The sequence below is a fragment of the Penicillium oxalicum genome, chromosome II (assembly GCF_001723175.1).
Source record: "Penicillium oxalicum strain HP7-1 chromosome II, whole genome shotgun sequence".
In the NCBI taxonomy this organism is placed as follows: domain Eukaryota; kingdom Fungi; phylum Ascomycota; class Eurotiomycetes; order Eurotiales; family Aspergillaceae; genus Penicillium; species Penicillium oxalicum.
Window position 1 is genome coordinate 4,281,860 of NC_064651.1, and position 20,101 is coordinate 4,301,960.

Consider the following 20,101-nt stretch of genomic DNA (forward strand, 5'->3'; position numbering starts at 1 on the left):
CGATATGTCTTTAATATCCCTGAAGCAGCGATAAGTCTTTTTCCACTCGTTCTCATCTCTTTCTCTACACTCTCCCACTCTCTTCCCTCGGCGTTCTGCCTCCACAAAGCGTGTAATTACAAAAGTGAGCCCCTGAGTCGATCTGAATGGCACCTGGGCTCCTGGTGTCCTATGGCCATTAAATTTTCATCGCCGAGTATCTCTGTATCCACTAATCTGACCCCTTTCATGCATTTTTGTCTGAAATTGATGCTTCAAAGCCACCTTGTATCGTCTCCCAGACCTGTCCGGTTGTTTTGATATAACAATTGTCTCGGTAGCATCATTTGTATCGTGTCACGGAGACGGGAGACTTTGTCTTACTCGTTAAGCGTCTCAAGGGATGTAAAGGTAGAACTTATATGCGTATGGTCGCAATTGCTACGGACCTTCCCCCTCTGCTGAAAGAAAAAGATCCATGCGATGACACGGTTGCTCCGACCAGTTTTGCTCCATTGAAGGTCAGGCGGGGGGGGCCTTTGGGGGGCTTGCGAGTGGACAAGCGGTACCAGTACGAGAGCTCAACCGGGCTGACCGCCTCAAGAGGCAGCGCCCCTATGACATCGACCCCATCCATCTTCCCCAGGCAGTCGCTGCGACCCTCCCATTGAAAGTTCGATCTGCCCTTGCGGTAGCCTGTCAGAATCATTGATAGTCGCATCCTCCGACTTGACCGTTTGACCGGCTTTGTCAAGAGCTGCGCCTGGTCTCCTATTCGTGCCTGTGGCTTTGCGCTCAATTGACAGCTTCCCCGTACCCAGCCATCTACCCCCCAAATCCTCCGGAGAGCTTGCATATCGCCCACACCTCAGAGAGCAATTGCTCCTCCTCAACGCACAACCATGGCCGATACTCGTAAGTGAACCCATTATTCAGAAGCCTCGACAAGCATCCATGGCTCTCTTGTACTTCCAAGACAAGTGAGGAGTGTGGCCGGAAGCTCCGCTATCCATCCACCTGCGTCTTACCCCCTTCCGCATGTCCATGTGTCCAAGGCGGATGATGAGCGAGGTCCGTCCTGCAAAAGGGAGTTTGGAATCTGACAAACATATATGGCACAGCACAACGGCATCCGAACCTGAATTTGACGCCGGAAGAGAAGCGCGTATTCTACCAGCTCTTTCAGGCCGCGGATACGACCAACCTGGGCGTCATTACTGGAGAGATCGCCGTCCCCTTCTTTGAGAAAACACATCTCCCATCGAGTGTCCTTGGTGAGGTACGTGTCGCACTGGCTTCCAGCATCTAGGGCTCAATTGACTGACGGGCGCGATTTGTCTCCTAGATATGGCAGCTTGCAGACAAAGAGAACAGGGGTCTCCTGACCCCTTCTGGCTTCGGAATCGTTCTTCGATTAATCGGGCATGCGCAAGCTGGTCGCGTACCCTCCGATGAACTGGCTTTGCAGCGTACGTACTTCATCCACGAATGCGACGCGCAATGGGTATCGTTGCATATCTGCTCTCACGATCTTTCGCTAACTATTCGTCCCTTGTTAGCTGGACCCATTCCTCGATTCGACGGCATTGTCGTCGACAACACCCCAGTGCCGCCTGAGTCCGGAACTGCGAGTCCCCCGCCTGGCGCTGGTCCTCCTGTTCGTGTGCCACCACTGCAGCCCGAAGATGCCCACAAGTTCCTTGCCCTATTTGAGAAGTCAGATACTTCCAATGGCATGATTTCTGGTATGAAATGTCTACTCAGAGCCAAAGCTCAAGGCGCACGCGAAAGGTCTGTTCACAGGCTAACGGAATTGTACTAGGTGACATCGCGAAACAAATATTTGAGCGGGCACGTCTACCCAACGAAGTTCTCGGTCGGATATGGAATCTCGCGGACACGAAACAACGTGGCGCGCTCGACGCTACCGACTTCATCATTGCCATGCACCTCCTCACATCCTACAAAGCGGGAACTCTGCGCGTGATTCCTCAGACCTTGCCACCCGGCCTGTACGAGGCCGCCGCTCGTCGTGGGACTGGGCGAAACTCCTTCAGCGCTCGTGCGAATGCTCCCCCTGTTCCTAGTATTCCGAAGCAGTTCAGCGGGCCCCAGCGCGCCAGCACGCCTTTGAGCCCCAACCATACTGGCCGGCCAGCATTCGGCGGTCCAATGTCGGCCCAGCTTACGGGGGACTGGCTGATCACTCCTCAAGAAAAGGCACATTTTGACACCATCTTCGAAACAGTTGATACTGCCAAGCTTGGATCGATCACTGGGGACCAGGCCGTCGCTTTCTTCATGAAGGCCCAGCTTCCTGAGGAGGTCCTTGCCCAGATTTGGGACCTTGCTGATATCGATGCCGACGGCCAACTCAATCGCGACGAGTTTGCTGTGGCCATGTATCTGGTAAGATTGCAGCGAAGCGGAAAGGAGCCCCTTCCACAAGTGTTGCCTCCCGCGCTCATTCCTCCCAAAATGCGTCGCCAAGCTCCTGCGCCCGCCATGGCTCAGGCGCAAGCTCTTCCACCTGCGCCCGCACCTGCGCCCGTGCCTGTTCCGCGATCTGCTGCGGATGACTTGTTCGGTCTTGATTCCCCGCCACCACCAGTAGCCCAGACTCAGTTTCCCCAGAGCACAGGTGGCTCGAACGCTGCCTTCCAGACGCCGGGATCCCCGGCCTCCAGAGCCTCGCCCAATGTTTCAGCCACTCAGTTCAAGCCTTTCATTCCAACATCGAGCTTTGGCCAGACTCTGCAACCTCAGATGACCGGAGCCTCCACAGGAACGCCAGCTCCCATCCGCTCGCCGCCTCCTCCGTCCGACGACTTGCTCGGGGATAACGACCCTGAGGAGTCCAGGAAGCTGACTCAGGAAACTAGTGATCTTGCTAATCTTTCCAACCAAATTGGCTCATTGGCTAAGGAGATGCACAACGTGCAGGAAAAGCGCACATCAGCCGAGCAGAGTCTCTCGCAGACCTCTCAACAGAAGCGCGATTTTGAATCGCGTTTAGCCCAGGCGCGTGCCATGTACGAACAGGAAGTTGCCAATTTCAAGGCCCTTGAGGAGCGCCTCCGAGTCTCTAGAGCTGAGACTGCAAAGTTGCAGCAAGAGTATGCCTTGATCGAAGGAAGCCGCCAAGATCTACAGACCCAATACAGTCAGGTTTCTGGCGCACTTGCTTCCGACCAGCAGGAGAACGCTAGTTTGAAGGAGAAGATCCGTCAAGCCAACGCCGAGGTCGCTCAACTGAAACCAGCCTTGGAAAAGGCCCGCTCAGACGCCCGTCAGCAAAAGGGTCTCGTCGCTATTAATAAGAAGCAGCTGGCCACCGTCGAGGGCGAGCGTGAGAAGATACAAGGCGAAATTGATTCCCTGGCCAAGGAGACGTCCCACTCGACCGAGTCTGCCACGCCTGTTAGCGCCCCGGTGGACATCACCAGTCCAGCGCTGTCTACAGCCAGCCAGAATACCAATCCATTCTTCCGCCGACCCACCACATCTACTTCGAGCGAGCGTGCGGTCTCTCCGGAGGCAACAACAGAGCAACAAAAGGCCTTTGACAACCTCTTTGGCCAGTCATTTGCGTCTCCCTCTACCGCAGGACCCCCTCCAACATCATTCCGTGCAGAGTCGCCGCTTGCCGCAAAGTCGCCGGTGACTTCGAATGTTCCAACCCCGTCTGCTTCTCCCGCGCCCGCGGTCTCCGTGCCAGGCGCTTTCCCCGGTGCAGCTTTTGAAACTCCGTCCTTTGGCCAACCCGACCAGCTTACTCCAGGCTTTCCTCCCCTCGCAGACCATCAGTCTGTAACTTCGTCTACCGTCGTATCACCGCCCGCCAGTCGCTTTGGCGGCCCTGATACCTCAGGCATCGCGACACCTTCACAAGACGCCAGCGATCGGGCCGGTTCACCATCAGTCACCGGGTCTAGTGACTATAGCAGAGCTCCACCTTCCGCTATAGACGACACTTCTGCTCGTTCACCCTTCGATGCACCGGCGGTCGCTGCCGGTGCAGAGCAACCCCCCTCAGCAATTTCGCCCAACGTCACTGGTAATCAAGAGTCCGCAAAGGATCTGTCCTTTGACGAGCTTTTTGGAAGCAAGGCCCACAAGAGATCTGAATCCCAGAAAGAGAATGACTTTGAGGAGGCTTTCGCTTCCATGGCCCACAAGTCGGGTGAGAAGCCCAACGGCCCATCCGCGGTGGCCGCCTCATCATCCGAATTCCCTCCCATCCAAGAGCTGGATCACGGCGAAGATGACGACGAAAGCTCTGACGACGAAGGTCGCTTTGGTTTCGACGATAACTTCAGCCCGGCTTCTCCTTCCAGTCCGCATGCAGAAAAACCAGCTGATTCAATCGATGCTGCTCGCATTGCCCCCGTTCCGACCCCAATGTCCGCTCCTCCGCCGGCCGCTGATGCTCAGTCGAGTCCGCCTCAGTACGAAGCTAGCACAGCTGGAGAGAAGACCAGCTTACCTGCTGAATATAGCGGATTACTGCCCGAACGTACCGATCCCACCGCTGCCGCAGATGCACCTCACTCTGTTGAATCTGGGACGGGGGCTCCGGTAGTCACGAGCGAGTCTCAGCACAAACCCGGCCCTGAATCCTCTGGACCTACATTGTCCGGAGGGGCAAAAACTGGCGGGCCTGATTTTGAAGCTGCTTTTGCTGGCCTCGATCTCGCACCGGCGAAGGAAGTCGACGACGACGAGGACGACGAGTCTGACGAGATCTCTAATAACAAGGGAGCCCATGACTTTGATTTCTCGTTTGACTCGCCATCGCAGGCCCCTCGTGGTGCCTCTTCTGGCGTCGATGCCAACAACGCTGGATCTGCAAACTTCTTCTCGTTTGACGATCATGCTTCGACTACCCCCGCTCATGCGACCACTACCGCTACCACCAATGGAGGTGAAACCAAGGAGACTGGCCATGACTGGGATGCCCTCTTTGCTCCCCTAGAAGGTGCCAAGGCTGCGCCTGAAGAAGCTACTAGTGGTACGAATGTCAAATCACCTGGCTGGGCCCTTGGCACCGATAATGGGGAAGACGATCTTCTTTTGCAGCGATTGACAGGCATGGGTTTCCCTCGTGACGATTCACTCGCAGCTCTTGAGAAGTTTGATTACAACATTGACAAGGTAAGAATTTCTGAATTTGTTTTATGCTACGGCTGGACTTTTGCGAATGGTCTCGCTAACGATACCCAGGCTGTCGACTACTTGACCTCCAAGGCTTAATAACCAGTATCTACTCCTCTGTACGCTCTTCGACCATGCACATATCATTTCAGTTTAGTTGTTCTTTTTTGACTTGATGTCCTTTCCTCTTGGCGATGTACTCTTCCAGTGCATTTTACGACCGATTATCGGACTCGTATCTTCTACCAGCCCGTCCTTAGTCTCGTGGACTTGCTCCTTTGTCTAGTATATTCAGCGCTGTGTAAATCCGCTCAATGTGTACGCGCCTCCTCGTTGCTCAGATCGTTCCCATTTGATCTTAGTAGGTTAGAGACCCAAAATTGACTGGGAATTCAATCACATGCCTAATTACGCCACGTAGAAGGCAGCCTTCAAATGACCTCCAGCTTCCATGCACGTATTGAGACAGAAATATAGACCCCATAGCTGTCTCCGTGAATACACGCGGGGGGGGGGGGGGGGGGGGGAGCAAAGATTAAAACCGACTCAAGCTTTGTATCAATCGATATGTCTACTTCCTCTCTTGAAGGCTCATTTTTATCGTCCAGGGAGTCGCATATATTATTTAGACATGGTTGCCTAAGTTCTCGGTACCCGAGACAGACAAATATGGCCCAGCTACCTAAAGTAGTAGTTTGCTATTGAAGCACACCTGCCTTAGGTGTCCAAGGTCACAGAACCGATCCAAGCCATGATTACCTAATCCGAACGAACGTCACCATCACCTGAGCGCCATCGGAAAGTCGACTGCAAAGTACAAGCGATAAAATTCCAGCATAGTCTCTGACAAGCTTGGGTTCTGATGAATTTCATATTGCAACCATTGAACACGGATCCTCATTAGCTCTCAGATCTGTGCGCACTTCTCCCACTGTCTGCTTGTCGGGCCCTGTGAAGTTGTATGTCGCTCGATACCTAGTGCCTGAGGATCCGCTTTTTCGTCTTATTCAGAGCCTCACCATTTTCGGAAGGCGAATCCGATTGCAACTGGGCTCGTCTCCATTCCCGTTGTTTATCATTTTGGTGGCGCTTCTTGCCTGTTAAAGTCCAAGATGAACGTCGAAATCCCCGGCTTCTATTATGGTAGGTTCGTCCGTCGCGAGCGATGCCGGGAGTGCTCTCGCCTCACTTCATCCACTTGATCGCCGGCGGATCGCGATTTTTTAGGTATAAAAAAGATCGTGTCACCAGAATCTCACACATCTCTCTTTCTTGCAGATCCAGAAAAGAAGAAGTACTTCAAGATTCAGGCCAACCATGTCGCGCCACAAGGTGCTCAGTACTCCAAAGAGACCGTCAAGCGCAAACGCAATGAGCAACAGGTAAGTTCACTGACTTATTTGGACTATAAAGGTTCCATGAGACAAGCTATGGTGTGTCTCACACGCGAGTTTCCAGGAGCAACTGAAGCGGGCTCGAATCGATCAGCGATTGAATCGCGAGACGGTTCGTAAGCCGAGCTTTCTTCATCACCCACTCATGGCGGTTGATCGGGAGCTCGGCTCCCGTTCTTTATCGTCAGCTATGATGCAAGAACGACAAGCTCGTGTCTATGTGAGTCAGTTGAAACGGAGAAAATTGCACGCATTCGAGCCCTGGCCGGGCCCTTTCAATATCCGGCATGTGTTGAGGAATCCCCGTTCGGGCGCGTTGATTACTAGTATGTGGGACCTTGAATTCTCTGTTCTTTTTTATTTTCTTTTGAACCGATGGAGTGTTAGTCTTTGAGGTTGAAACTAACTTTATCAGCTGGTCTTCATGGAAGCCAATCTTCTGTCTCGTATGCTATTCATTCCTGACACGCGTGCTGAAGTGCTTGTTGCTGATCAATGCAGAATCTGCTTTCCAGATCACGATGGAGACAAGTGGACGTATCATCAGACCATGGAACGGATCCTCTTGAGGGAAAGCTACAGGGTAAACCGATACTCGATGAACCACAGTGGCTGAGCCCCGAGACTGAATATATTCAAACAGATATCTTCAATCTCCCTCAGCCATACCGGTTACCTACTGTTGGTCTTTCCCCAGGTTCAACCCCCCTTTTTGTCTATGGAGCGGTACTGACGGGAGTAGAGCGACTATGGACAGTGGACCCGAAGGAGACTCATTCTTAGCTCCGCGACTACTTCCGAACCCCGATGAAGGTGGTGACTATCGTTGGCCCTCTGAATGTATGTCCCCATTTGCCAATTCGATTGAGACCAGTCACAAAGGGGATCCCAGCTAACAAGTATGCACCTGCAGTTCTCCATCCACTGAAAATACACACCACACAGACTCTCTGGTGCTCAGCCGCATGTCCAGTCGGCGAAAAGGCCCTTTTCGCCATTGGTACATCCCACGGGTTGCATACCCTTGAAGGCTTGACCAGCATGTGGACCGTCTCACAAAAATCCTTCTCCAGGGAAAGAAGTAGTGATGCGCGAGGCTTCCGTCGACACGGCAATGCTTCCCACGATAGCGTGCAAGCTGTCGAATGGCTCTCTTCAGATGTGATCGCGTCAGGGTTGCGTAACTCGAATCTTTATCTCTACGACATTCGCAATGGTGGAAGTGCTTTGCGACTGCAGCATTCGCAGTCAGTCACCAAAATCCGAAGAGTCGATCCGTGGCGAATCGTGGTTGGAGGTTACAATACGGTAGGCAACCCGGTCTTTCTCACAAACTCGATCAATGATAGGCACAGTTTCGCTCACGTCTTCACAGGTGGAAATGTATGACTTGCGATTTGTCGCAAAAGGCCTCCAGCTCAAGCCCAAGCCCATGTCCGGCTCCCATGTCCCCAGCCGCCCATATCTTTCCTTCCAAGATTTCACTCCGGAAGAGATTCCAGATATGGACGTGAGCGCCGAGTTGGGGCTTTTAGCTTGCGGTAAGCCCCTTGTACCTACCCTATTCCTTGCCTCTGTTCGTGGGGGGATTACAACTTCTGCTTCTTTGTTCTTTGTTCTAACGAAGTATTCACGATCTAGCATCGCATGACAGAAAAGTGCACCTGTTCTCTCTTCAAACAGGAGAGTCGGTGAAATCATCGCTCTCAAACTTTCAATACAAGCGGCCCATCACAAGTATGTGCTTTGAAACGACCGAGGAGCCGATGAATCTACACGGACCCCAGACACCTAGCTTGTTGGTGTGCTCACAGGGCTCGGTCGACCAGTGGATATGGTGATGAATGCATTTTGGCGGATGATGTTACCTAGGCGTACGACAGATCTGGCGGTGTTTGATACCCTCGGCGCAACTGGATTTTGTTCATTTTATTTTGTGTGTCTTTGAAAGTGTTTCTGGAAAAGCATTGCCGCTGGGTAATAGGAAGTCATCACTCTTTGGATTGAATGGGTGATTCGCATTTTTTTTAAATAGTTCGCTTGAATCTGTGAATGGCTATGTTTGAATGTTTTCGATTATGAGAATACATTGGTAGTCGCTCAGCATTGCCCGCATAGAATGTACCTCGGCATTCAAAAACGAAAAAAAGTTGCCCTGGACGGAATCGACCAACGCAAATGTCCAATATGAAAATCCGGTCCTTTACCCAAATGACCACATCATGAACGCCGATAATATATGAATGCAATACCTCTATCAGTCCAAACCACCAGCAAGCCACTCGCCCACTTCAACCCCGATCCCCTTGGCCAATTCCCCGATCCAATCCCCAGAAACATTCACACACCACTTCTCTCCGGCATCTGCACTGGTATTCCCGGGCCCAGTGCTGGCAAAGCCAACATGTCCCGAGGCGGGAACCACAAGGCGCAAGCGGCGCAGAGTCGCCAACTCGGCGTAAATTTGATCTGCCACGGCGGGAGTGTTGATTGGGTTCTCGGGTGGGTTGGGGTCCACGGCGTGGTAGATCGCCACGAGGCGTTCGAGGGGGAACGGACGCGCCGACAGAATGGTTGATGGGCCGGTGATACCGGCACCACCGCCTACTGCCGACGTTGTCGCCGAGGATGTAGCAAAGGCCGAGGAAAGCGTGGATTTGGTGATTCGAGTTTTGGTCCGCTTGCCCTTCCGTGGCGTGGATGGGTCGTCGTTTGCAGCCGCTCGGTCCTCTGCCTGGGCTTGAGACAGTACTTTGAGTCTTCGACGATGATGGGCACGCTTGTTGCGGGCAGAAAGAGAACTTGATGAGAATTTTGAGAAAAAGATCGTATCGAGGCGCTGGGGAGTATGAGATGCCAGATATGCCGATGTAAGTATCAGCGTTGAAAAATACGGCAGATGAGGAAGAGCAGACGGCGCCGCTGAGGCTGTTAATGGCTTTTGCATAGTCATACTCGAGGTCGAGGTGTCTTCCGTGACAATTCGATGCACTAATGCAGCCTCGCCCTGGTGCCGGAATAAAGCCCTGTTTTTGACCAACAATCTGGTAAAGTCCCATTCTGTATTTCCACCCGGAGGAGCTTCGCCTCGGACCACGGGGGCCACAAACTGCGACCATAGTCGATGACAGATGGAGCGAAAGTTAGGGATCGATCCTGCAGTGGGACCGACAAGTGTATCGTAGACCGTGGCCACGAAATGGGGGTATACCCGTGTTGAAATGTCATCAGGCAGATCGTCAATGACTGGCATTGGAAACGACAGCAGAATCTCGATTGCCTCTTTCCGAGTGTACGGCGGAAACGATATATGAGGGACAGCCACGTTCTGCAAGAACAGTGGCCGGGGTGAAGAGCTCAGAACGAGGACAACTGAAAGCGAGGGGATCTGTGGAGAAGCCAATCGTTCAATTCTGATAAGCACTTGATCACTTTTTTTCAAGATCGCATTGGGAGGGAAGCAAGACCAGCGTACAATATCACCTAGGCGCGCCAGCGCAGACAGAAGCGTCTGTGGCGCCTCTCGCTGACGATCGATCTCATCCAGCACCAGGACGAATTTCCCGGTCTGCGCTTCAGTCCGTGCTGCGAAACATTCCTCAAGAAAAACAGCCAGCGTGCTGACATGCTCACAACGACCTTTGCCGTACTTCTCCCATTTGTCTCTTTGGTTGAGCGCGTCGAGCGTGTTCCAAAGGATCTTGGTGAGTAGATGTCGCGCCGTAATACACTCGGAGCTGCGGACAAAGGTGTGCGGCACTCCCAGTGCCTGGAGCACACCTCGGATGATTGTCGTTTTGCAGGTGGCAGACACGCCATGCACAACAAGTGTTGGAGTACTAGGGGTGCTCGGCTATGTCCAATTTGTTCGTCAGCTTCATTGGACTGAATCCAGATGTGTCACTCAATCGCACTCAGATGCGGAGATGGTTCAGCCATCTCCGCAAAATGTTTACTCACATGCAGCAAGCTGGCAAGCTGTTTGGCCTGTACACCACGACAGGGCCATTGCGCGCTCAATGAGCGAGCAACATCCACCGGCTGCATCAGATCTTCGTTTCAAAGGGATCCCTGGCGACTCAATCCTGTGGCACCGGCGGAGAGTAGGTTTCTACGCATAGCTCCTGTGGCCGTTCCAGACGCCCGCGGACCGCATGACTTCAATCACGTGATTTCGCGACGCGCCATAGAGATCGTGATCGGTAGGCTCGCGTGTAGTATGAAGAATTGCGTTTGCAGAAAATGCACGGTTCTACCCGAGACCTTCAGTCTGAAGACGATTGCTACGAGGAAGGGGCGAAAAATCAAAGCAGATGGGACTAACGTGGTGGTTTATTCATAAAAGACAGGAAACCATCATGACTGGAAATTGCATCTGTGTCAGATAAAACAAAAGCCAGAGTACAGGGAGAGAGGTCATGATCGAAAGCAAATATGATGAGCAAACACAGATGTAAAAAACACAGGGTGGAAATGAAGAGAAACGACTGGTGTTCACGGAGACGACTGAGACCAAAACAATGGACGGCTTCGAATCCCATCAGGTATCCAAATCCATCCAAGGTCATGTAGAGAGGTCATGTCGTGTTCAGAAAACGGCAAGACCGTATCCGAAAAAAAGTACATAGGAGGCTAAAAGCGGTACAACGACAAGCAGGGGTGAAAAAGGGGGCTCAAAGATACAAGGTCGCTCTTCAACGCTGATTGTACCATGCGAGGTTTGCAGGGCGCGCAAGATAGATGCAAGATGCACAATGCGTGGGAACTTGCCGAGAAAGAAAAGTGATCATGACGCATTGCTACATGCACGGGGCTCAGGAATAAACAATCGTGCGGGCGGAATGTGGCAAGAAATGGGGGTAGGGAACGGAAATGCTTCGAAATCGAAGAGGTTGCGCCATATGCAAGTGAGCCTGGGCATAAGGACAACCTTGAATGGAAAATCCGTTTAAATCGTCAAAAATTCGTGGCTTCGTGGTCAATATCGAGTATGGATACAAGGTGAAGATGGCAATGTTGCACATGGTGAGAGGCAATATCCACATCTTCTCGCTTTAATAATAAGCGGCATAGGCGTGCGCGTGGCCACCGTGTCCGCTCATGGCAGCAAGAGGGGCTCCCAAGGTTGCAGAGCTTTCGACAGCGCTTCCACGGTGAGTCGAGGTCGAGGCGCCGGACGAGAATCCGTGGTCATTGGTCGTGGCCGATCCATTAGCAATCTGCATCACGCCCGCAGTGTTGGCTGGGGAATAGCCAGAAAAATTCTTTGTGGTTATCTTGGAAGCCTGGGCGGCTGGAATGACCTCATTTGGGGTGATTTGTCCACTTCCCTGAGCACTGGATCGACCAGACCCCTCTGCGGCCATAATTTTGCCGGCAATGCGGCGCCCATGAGGGGTTTGGCGGATTGAAGGCAGAATGGGGCGAATGGCGTCGACGATGCGTTGGCGAGTCTCGGTATCGGCAAAGTCCATGGCAGTCTGAACGACGTAGTTGGCAAATGAATCACGCAGCATCGTCTCCAGTTCATTGCCGGACAGAATCTCGTCAATCATCGCTCGGCGAGTCGAGCCATCAGCGGTTCGAAGACACTTCTCGATCACATTGGAGCTGAACTTCTGCTTCGACAATTCCGGAATGTTATCGGCGAAGACTTGGCACAAAGGAGTAGTGAAGCACGGCTCTGCAAGATCCAGAATGTATTGCACAACGTAGTTGCCAAAGGGATCCTGCACGAGGGTAAAAGAGTGTGCAGTGATCTGAGCAATTAGTCGAGCCTTCTGAGCCCCAGAAGCATGGTCAATGCACCGCTGAAGAACGCAGCATCCGTGCCGGTGAGTGCCGACGATGATGCAGTGAGCGCCAACGGCTTCGTAAATAAACTCGGCTTCCTCGGCATTCAGACGGTTCAGGCACTTTTGAATGACATGGTTACCGTTCAGATCCTTGACCAGCTCGACGACGTGATATTTCAAAGCGTCGATGACTGTCTGAGTCTGCTGCGGCGTAGAAATGAACTCGATCATCTTCTGCAGGGCTCGAGTACCATGCTGATTCAGCGCAATTTTGACAAGCTGGGGGGCAGCGTTATTGATGAGGGCGGTGCGCTGATCGTCGTTCGAGTACTCGAGCAATTTCTGGCACAAGTAATTACCGAAGGGATCTGAACGACACGATGGTATGGCAAGTTAGCAAATCAGAGGCATCCAGCCATCCAACAGGGCAGGTCATCAAACGTACCGGTCATGAGCTCAATGACATGCATGTAGGTCTCGCTGAAGATCAGCTGCACATGCTCAGGGTTCCGTTCTTCCAGCTTTCGTTGCAGATAACGACAGCCATGTTGATCTTTGCAAAGATTGTAGAGCTCGCCCTTGTAGTGCTCAAGCGGGAAGTTGGCGTATCGAGTCGCCTGGCCTGCATCCCCATCAAGCTGGCGGCGGGGAGCAGACACCCCGCGAGCCCCAGTGTCATTGTATCGATATGGAGCGGGTTGGTACGCCGGAGCAGGGTAAGCACCATAGCCATTGGCCTGGCCGAACCCAGCGAGTTGAGCGTTCGCCTGGACAGGTTGGCCCACGTACGGCGCATAGCCGTACAGAGGTGCGAAGGGAGGAACCCCAGCCGGAACCATGGCATGAGTCATAGCGTTGTTGGGAGTGGCAGCTGTCAGCTGAGGTCCGAAGGGGGGAGCGCTCGCCTGCAACACGGTGGAAGGGGACATGCGACCACTGCTGGCCTCGGGCTCGGGAGACGCCTTCAGAACACGAGAGCCGGATGCCCCGGTGGGAATGCGGCCCATGCTAGCATTGTGGCTGTGCAGATGTTCGGCATTGGTCTTTGGTGGAGTGACCGCTGCATCGAAGCCTCCGGCCTTGACCGTCGGCAGGTCATTGGTGGAGTAAGAGGGCTGCAGCCCGTTGGGCCGAGTGGTGGAAACCGAGGCAAGAGCTTGCGAAAGGCGGTCATTGGAATAAGTTGTACCACCCCCTTCCAGCGAGATGTGGCGCGCATGGGCTGCACTGCTGCGGTCGCCATGGCCGTGTGGAGGGCTATTCACAGGGTCAAAGCGCATGATACCGAGGAAGTCCTGCGGCATACTGGGCATGCTCTGGTGGCTCGAGCGGTTGCGGCTGTGATGGGCATAGGACTCAGAAGGGGCGTTGGTGCGGGCCATCACGAACTCTCGAGTCTCCGAGGGCGTAGACAGCTATGCGGTCGAGAACGTTAGGTTTTGTGGAAATCATGAGGGCTTGAGGATTTGACTCACGATAGTGGAACCGTTTTGTCGAGTGAGCATGGGGAAGTGATCATCGGTCGGCTCGGTCATCTTGATGTAACCCTTAATATCAGGTGTGGAGAGACGTTCTTCGTCTTTCAAAAGTTGCAAATGATGATCTTCGCTGGGGAACAAGTGCTTCGTGGCGGCAAACGAATCGACACCAGAGCTGGCCTTGTATCCAGACATGGAGGAAGTCTGTCGATATGAACTGCTAAAATTATTGCTCGGGAGCGAATATCGATGAAGACTGGAAAAGGCAGATATGAATGTTAGAGTGAGAAGAGCTGAAGAGTGGTGGGTGATGAGGAGAAGATTCAGGGGAAGTTTGAGGAGAGGGTGCAAGAGAAGAGAGTGGTGGTTTCACCCATCAAAGGGCGAGGCGATAAACAAGCTGGTGGCAGGTGACTTACGAAGGCCCTGGACGGAAGGGACCACTTTCCAGAACAGCCTCTTCCTTCTCTGAGTTTCGGCGAGAGCTAGGCATTGAGTGGCCAGCGAACCGATCAATAGCCTGATGATTGGATTGGGAAGGACCCTGAGGTGAGGTGATTTGCGAGGAAGGAGCAAACGCTGAGAAGAATCCCGGAGAGGAAGTGACGCTGGATGAAGCAAACCGTCCCGGGCGAGTCACGGAAGGAGCGACAGGCTCAGAATACTCTGGAGGGGTCGTTGGTTCACTGACTGGTCCGGAGAGACCGGCTTTGGCGAGATCCCGAGCAAGTTGATCCATCTCAATCTTCTCCTTCTCGTGCTGCATGTCAAGGAGCTTCATGTCCTCTTCAAACCGACGTTTTTGCTGCCTCATGTATTCAATGTGCTGGCGTTTCTTCTCAAACTACTGAGAGTCAGAACAGTGATTCACCACATGCAGTGACTTGGCCCATGATCACGAAAAGAAGAGGTGCAAAATGACAAAAAGGGAACTAGGGTGCCAGGAAATATCAAGGAGCCGCAATGTCCAAGTGAGAGCTCAAAGGGTGCCAGGTGTCACTGGACTGGACAAGACAGAAATCACTGGATCACAAATGAACGGTTCTCTGTCTACTCGCAGTCATTGATGCCGCTATATTGACATTCAATCTCTGCGACATAGCAGATCCTCCCGGGAGATGTGATGAACAGGATGGTGAAAAAAAATGTTGCGCCTGAATATTCATGGAGCAAGTCCAGAGCCGACGACACATGAGGGCGCTCTGATACCATTGATAGAAGACAGGTGTGTGAGGCGTCATATCAGACATATGTCCTCAGATCACTCGCGTGGAACAGGTGACTGGATAAACTGACGTTGCAAGAGGCGCCGTTGGGCTCAAGGATGTGGTTTTAGGGCTTGACCCCCTGACCAGTGCAATGCGAGGTATGGGATCGAAGGGCAAGAGAGAGCACGAAACAGGGCCAAGGGCTTCAACTCACTGAAGAGAGCAGATCAGAGTGGTCTGGCACTTGTGTGGGACCGGGGTTGAGGTAATTCCATGACGATGACAGCTTGCTCGAGTCAGTTGTGAATCGTCGCTGCAAGTTGCCTCTCACATCGGCCGATGGTCGTGAGAAGCCCGAGCCAAAATTGGAGTGACCCGGGGAAAGCGATGTATATCCTGGAAAGACCGAATCCGAGGGAGGGGAGCGAGGAGATGGGAACCGAAGCTCATCGAGGCGTTCACTCAGCCCATTTTTGAAGGCCATGGTGGGCAACGCTGTGGAAACGTCCAACTGTGACGGGGAAACGGCATCAGTCAGCATGTTTATTCGCGTTGTTTCTACCAAGGTGGTGTGGTGTTGGTCCTTTCGAGGCCTCCGCCGAGCAGGATGATCGGTCTGCTGGACTAGATCAGGAAGTCCGCTCCCACATACACGTAGTCGAACGAGCTCTTTCGACAGCGCCTGTCTGCCAGCGGGCAGGAATGACAGGGCAAGGGCTAGGGCTCGTTATGCTATGTGATAAATGGTGCGGGCTCGCAGGCTGGCGGTGTGTGCATGTGTGGAGGAAAGGTTTCTGCTCAAGCAAGGGGATCCGAGAGGGGTTGAGGGGTCTGAATGATCGACTGGAGAGGGGGAAAGGCCGACTTGCAAGAGGATCTTACACGATGAACGCCTCGAGGGGCAGCAATCAACACCAAGAGATCAAGCACACGAACAAGAATCACACAGATTTGCAGACGAGGGGTTCATCGAAGGGGGGGCAAAAGAAGGAGGCGGCGGAATCGTTGGGCTGCAAAAGTCGGCCGCGGTGTGTTCCTGGCGGAGTGCGGAGATCAGCCGCAGGAGACTCGCTGCGTGGGATTGGAGCTTGAACCTACCTCGCTCTCTTCTTTGGCGAGTGGCGACCAACAAACTCCGGGTAATTTTCACAGGAGTGTTCACAGTGAAGGTCACCACGGCATCCACACCTACAAAAAGATCCGAACAAGACGTGTTGTACAAGACAGAAGCTCACAAAGTTAGGGTTTGAAAGAGAAAGGGGGGGGGGGGAGAGATTAGATTGGACCCAAAAGACTCACTGTAACTAGTGCCGAGTTGGCGATGGACTGGATGAATAATGGCGGGAAGCGGGGAGACAGAACAGATCAACCCTATTCGGCAATTGCCGTACACAAATCTTCCTTTTACTGCTCACTGGGCTACTGTGATTCTTTCATGCCTCTGCTGGTTTGGATTTTTTTTTCTTTTTTTTCCTTTGGTCGGGGGCGTAGCCAGTTCTGGCGATCAATCCAATCGATCATGAGAGCGGCTCGCCAGTGCTCGAGAATCGGATCTCGAGGACCCGACACGATTGATGTCAATCTACCCCCGAATTGCGACTGGCGGCCCTTTCCTTTAAGGTCGATCCTTCCAGAATGTCAGGGAGGGATCCTAATGTGTCGTATTTTGAACTTGGTGTACCAAAACCACACAGCCTGCTGTGCTTTCCAATCATTTCCTTTATTAGTGGCCAGCCTGCCCCGGCCGCCACGGCGGCCCCCAATGAGCATGCGGTCATAGAGCGGTCTTACAACGACCGAAGCATGCATGGATCCTGGTCGTGAGAGCTCTGATGTTTCTCCTGTCCCATCCACTGATTAGATGATGAACGGTCACTGCAGCTGCACAGATCATCTCCGGGGTCGGAAACGACTCGGAGATTTCAAACGAAGAGGCATGATTGGAGTGGCTCTGCCGGGACATGCTTGTACAACGAAGCGGCCGCTCACCTCCCCTCTTCCCCGTCCTCGTAGCTCGTAGCCCGAGCCAGGATAGTAGAAGGTGAGATGCCTGTACAGGAATGACCTAATTTTGGGAGTCTCATCTGGCTCCAAAATTGAGGGATATTTACAGAAAACTACCAGTTATCGAAGTAGAGAGATTGTCAAGGGTGAGCAGAAAAGAAGAGGGAGCAGCAGGTCTCCTCCCTTGAAATCATCATTGTTAGTTGATAAAGTTAGAAACAGCAGCTGGTGACGGGCGGAGTTCGCCCATGGTACCCATCTTCGATGTGCTGATGGAAGCCTCACCCGACCGGGCTCTACACATATCTACTTACTCACGTTGTGCCTTGAGTGAGACAGGGCCATCAGTGTGGATGTGAAATGATATTTCCCAAGGGCTTTGGAGAGGAGTGCTAATTTCAGCGTACCTACTGGTACCAGGCCCTACTCGTGCTACCCTCTGTGCACTGAGATCTTTGAATCTCCCAAGTACCCACAGGTATATCTACTGTTATCGATCATGTACCTCTAGTTTCGCCACCTGGACTGAACTAGAACTGCGATCCGTCCGCGCTCTCTGATACTCAAGACTCTTTGCAGGTTGATCACAAGATGTAGATACGAGAGTGGAATAATGTAATGATCATCGGCCTCCGCCAGAGTATGCTGTCACCAGCCATGGGTCAAGTGTAACGCACACTCTGAGTTCTCCAAGACAGTCGATTTGACCGTTTTAGACTTCCCACTCTTCAGTAGTGGCTAGATCATTATTGAATTAGATAATATCTTACACATCGGGCAAAAATCACCTGCATGTATTCCTATTTCTCTAGTTGAACACAGATCAAAATAGTCTCGCAGAGTCATGCTGTGACTGTTAGCAGTAGTGCTCGTGGGTGGTAGAGTGTAGAGAGGTGTGTGACAACTTGATCAGTGTACTGCAAGCCCATTCTGGCGAACGAGAACTGAACCTGGCGAGGTGACAAGCGGATCACCCGCTTTAGTCTCAATGGTGGCCATCCAGTGGGCCACCGCACGGGGCAGAGGGGGAAGGGGGAAGGGGGGGGGGGTTTACTCGAATTGACCTAGCGTGATCAAAGGGCGTCCTCGTTCGAACAAGGTCGGGCTCCCAACAGTCTTGTATGAGCTCTGGACTGGAACCGTCCTCGAGACTATCCACGATGGGCTGTTCATTCGCTCGAGTGCTATATTAAATTGAACCATCGATCCAAACGCAAATCACATCCTCAGAATATCATATCGTACACTTTTACCAGGAGTCAGTATCTAAAATTACTTCACAGAGTACTGTAGGCAGGGGCGGAATTCGCTCGATTGTAGCCTTATCGAGACGTCACTCGGAGGTTAAGCACTACGGTCGTCGCCATCATTGCTACATTTCTCTCAACTCTCAGCTAACAAACCATTAGTTGTACATTTCCCAGAAATACCTAGCAATCTTGTTTAGAAGTGTTCTTATGAGGGAAGAGTAAGAGGGCAATCGCGGAACGACTAGGCCTTAAGCTTCAGTGCGGTCTCCTCTATCAAATACTGAACGGACCAAGTTTGGCACTGGCGGAGGGGGTATAAATCATGCGACGAAATTGGAGAAGAAGATACATATGATAAGAAAGTATGGCGCTATGTTTGTTGAAAATTGTTATCCAGGGAGAGGAACTTTGTGATCGCGAGGCGTGTCTTGAGTCTGATTGGTACCCTTTGGATAGATGGGATTGAAACTTATGAGGAGAATATGCCGTGTTGACGACCGCTCTTGAATTCAGGTTATCATCATTGTTGTTACTAGCACTAGTTGCTGCATTGCATATCTGTCATTCATCAAGGTCGCATATCGCTACGCACGGTGGAGAAAAGCCTAACGGAATATCAGACAAATTCATGTCGGGCACTCTTGGATCCCTTGATCCTCCTCACAGTCATGAGTCCCTCGGAGCTTTTGCGGTCGCTTATCAAGCTCATGATTGTTGAAGTTTAGTCCGGTCCACGTGAGGATACACGTGTTTTGCTATACACCTATGCTAAGGGGCTGCTACTGAAACATCAGGGCAATGTTTACTAAAAATGGAAATGTGTCTACTGGAAGATGCCCGTTTCTGTGAGGGGTTTCCAAACATTGCTAGACCAGTGTCTCCTCCATAGTTCAGAAACTCACGGGCGCTTGGCCAGACAAGCGGTGAAGGCGAGACCAGTCATCCATGCGAAGCGTGTCGCTTAGAGCCCCTGATCCGCCAAATGACGGGCATATCTTCACCATGTGGAGATCGTGCATGACAACCCCCTCCGAAGTTGTCCACCATTACTGGGGTGGTTCTAGATGGCAGCCTCTGACAAAAGAGCGGCTACAGCCAATGAGCACCGTCTACGCAGTGCGGTTCCATTGGAAAGGAGAGGATACCCCCGCCCTGCCCCCTACAACGCTTTCTTTGTTTCGCATATTCCGAGGACTCATCATGTGCTTTACTCCGAGGCGGGCAGGGGACCGTGTGCGTGTTCAATTCTGATTCAAGTTGGTAGATCGGGGTGGCTGGGGACTGCGTGCAGGAGGTGACAGGTCTCAGACAGGGAAGTTCCTTAGGTCGGGATCAAAGCTCAAGCTTGGGCTCATGGGAAAGACAAATATCTATTGAGCTAGGACCAGGTGTATCAAGGGTTAAGCATTTTTTGTGGTGAAAAGAAAAAGATTGTAATCTATACCATCATATCATGTCCGGGTAGATAGCTAGGCAGGGCACTGGTGTCTAGGTATAGTATGACGGGTCATTTAGAAGGTTGCATAGCGGGGGAATCCGAGCATTGGCGATCTTTGCCCCTCCGCTCACATACTCGGGGATGTAAAGACTTCAATCTTCCCGTGCCGATCTCGGAGGTAGTATCTTGAATTTGGACTGGACCTATAACCCAATGGGGCTGTGAGATGTCATCTGGCGTAGAAAACATTCCAGACCTCCTATCAATTCAAAAGGCACCTGGACGCTAAGTTGATCATGCTGAGGGCACTTGGATCGTTAGAGGAGACACTTGTAATACTCTCCCGACTTCACTTGTACATAAGACAATTCTTGTCGAATAATGACCAAGGTCTATGCCAG

The 20,101-nt window shown here is 52.3% G+C and overlaps 4 protein-coding genes across 4 annotated transcripts; 2 read left to right on the top strand and 2 right to left on the bottom strand.

The window, feature by feature from the left end:
* Nucleotides 1-881: 881 nt before the first annotated feature.
* Nucleotides 882-5,232, top strand: POX_b03347 (uncharacterized protein; the record flags this gene model as incomplete). The annotated part of the gene is made up of 7 exons (XM_050112244.1): nt 882-894; nt 961-1,050; nt 1,101-1,258; nt 1,325-1,448; nt 1,539-1,724; nt 1,802-5,133; nt 5,203-5,232. 7 exons carry the CDS (start codon nt 882-884, stop codon nt 5,230-5,232), a joined length of 3,933 nt encoding a protein of 1,310 aa, XP_049972590.1.
* Nucleotides 5,233-6,245: 1,013 nt separating this feature from the next.
* POX_b03348 (uncharacterized protein) lies at nt 6,246-8,368 on the top strand (the record flags this gene model as incomplete). The annotated part of the gene is made up of 9 exons (XM_050112245.1): nt 6,246-6,276; nt 6,412-6,515; nt 6,592-6,857; nt 6,943-6,973; nt 7,029-7,198; nt 7,270-7,367; nt 7,441-7,835; nt 7,903-8,068; nt 8,169-8,368. The coding sequence occupies 9 exons, from the start codon at nt 6,246-6,248 to the stop codon at nt 8,366-8,368; spliced, it is 1,461 nt and encodes a 486-aa protein (XP_049972591.1).
* A 416-nt stretch (nt 8,369-8,784) lies between these two features.
* On the bottom strand, nt 8,785-10,574 carry POX_b03349 (uncharacterized protein; the record flags this gene model as incomplete). Its single annotated transcript, XM_050112246.1, has 2 exons — nt 8,785-10,380; nt 10,488-10,574. 2 exons carry the CDS (start codon nt 10,572-10,574, stop codon nt 8,785-8,787), a joined length of 1,683 nt encoding a protein of 560 aa, XP_049972592.1.
* Nucleotides 10,575-11,581: 1,007 nt separating this feature from the next.
* On the bottom strand, nt 11,582-15,549 carry POX_b03350 (uncharacterized protein; the record flags this gene model as incomplete). Its single annotated transcript, XM_050112247.1, has 5 exons — nt 11,582-12,690; nt 12,768-13,737; nt 13,798-14,017; nt 14,220-14,644; nt 15,223-15,549. The coding sequence occupies 5 exons, from the start codon at nt 15,547-15,549 to the stop codon at nt 11,582-11,584; spliced, it is 3,051 nt and encodes a 1,016-aa protein (XP_049972593.1).
* Between the last annotated feature and the right edge of the window lie 4,552 nt (nt 15,550-20,101).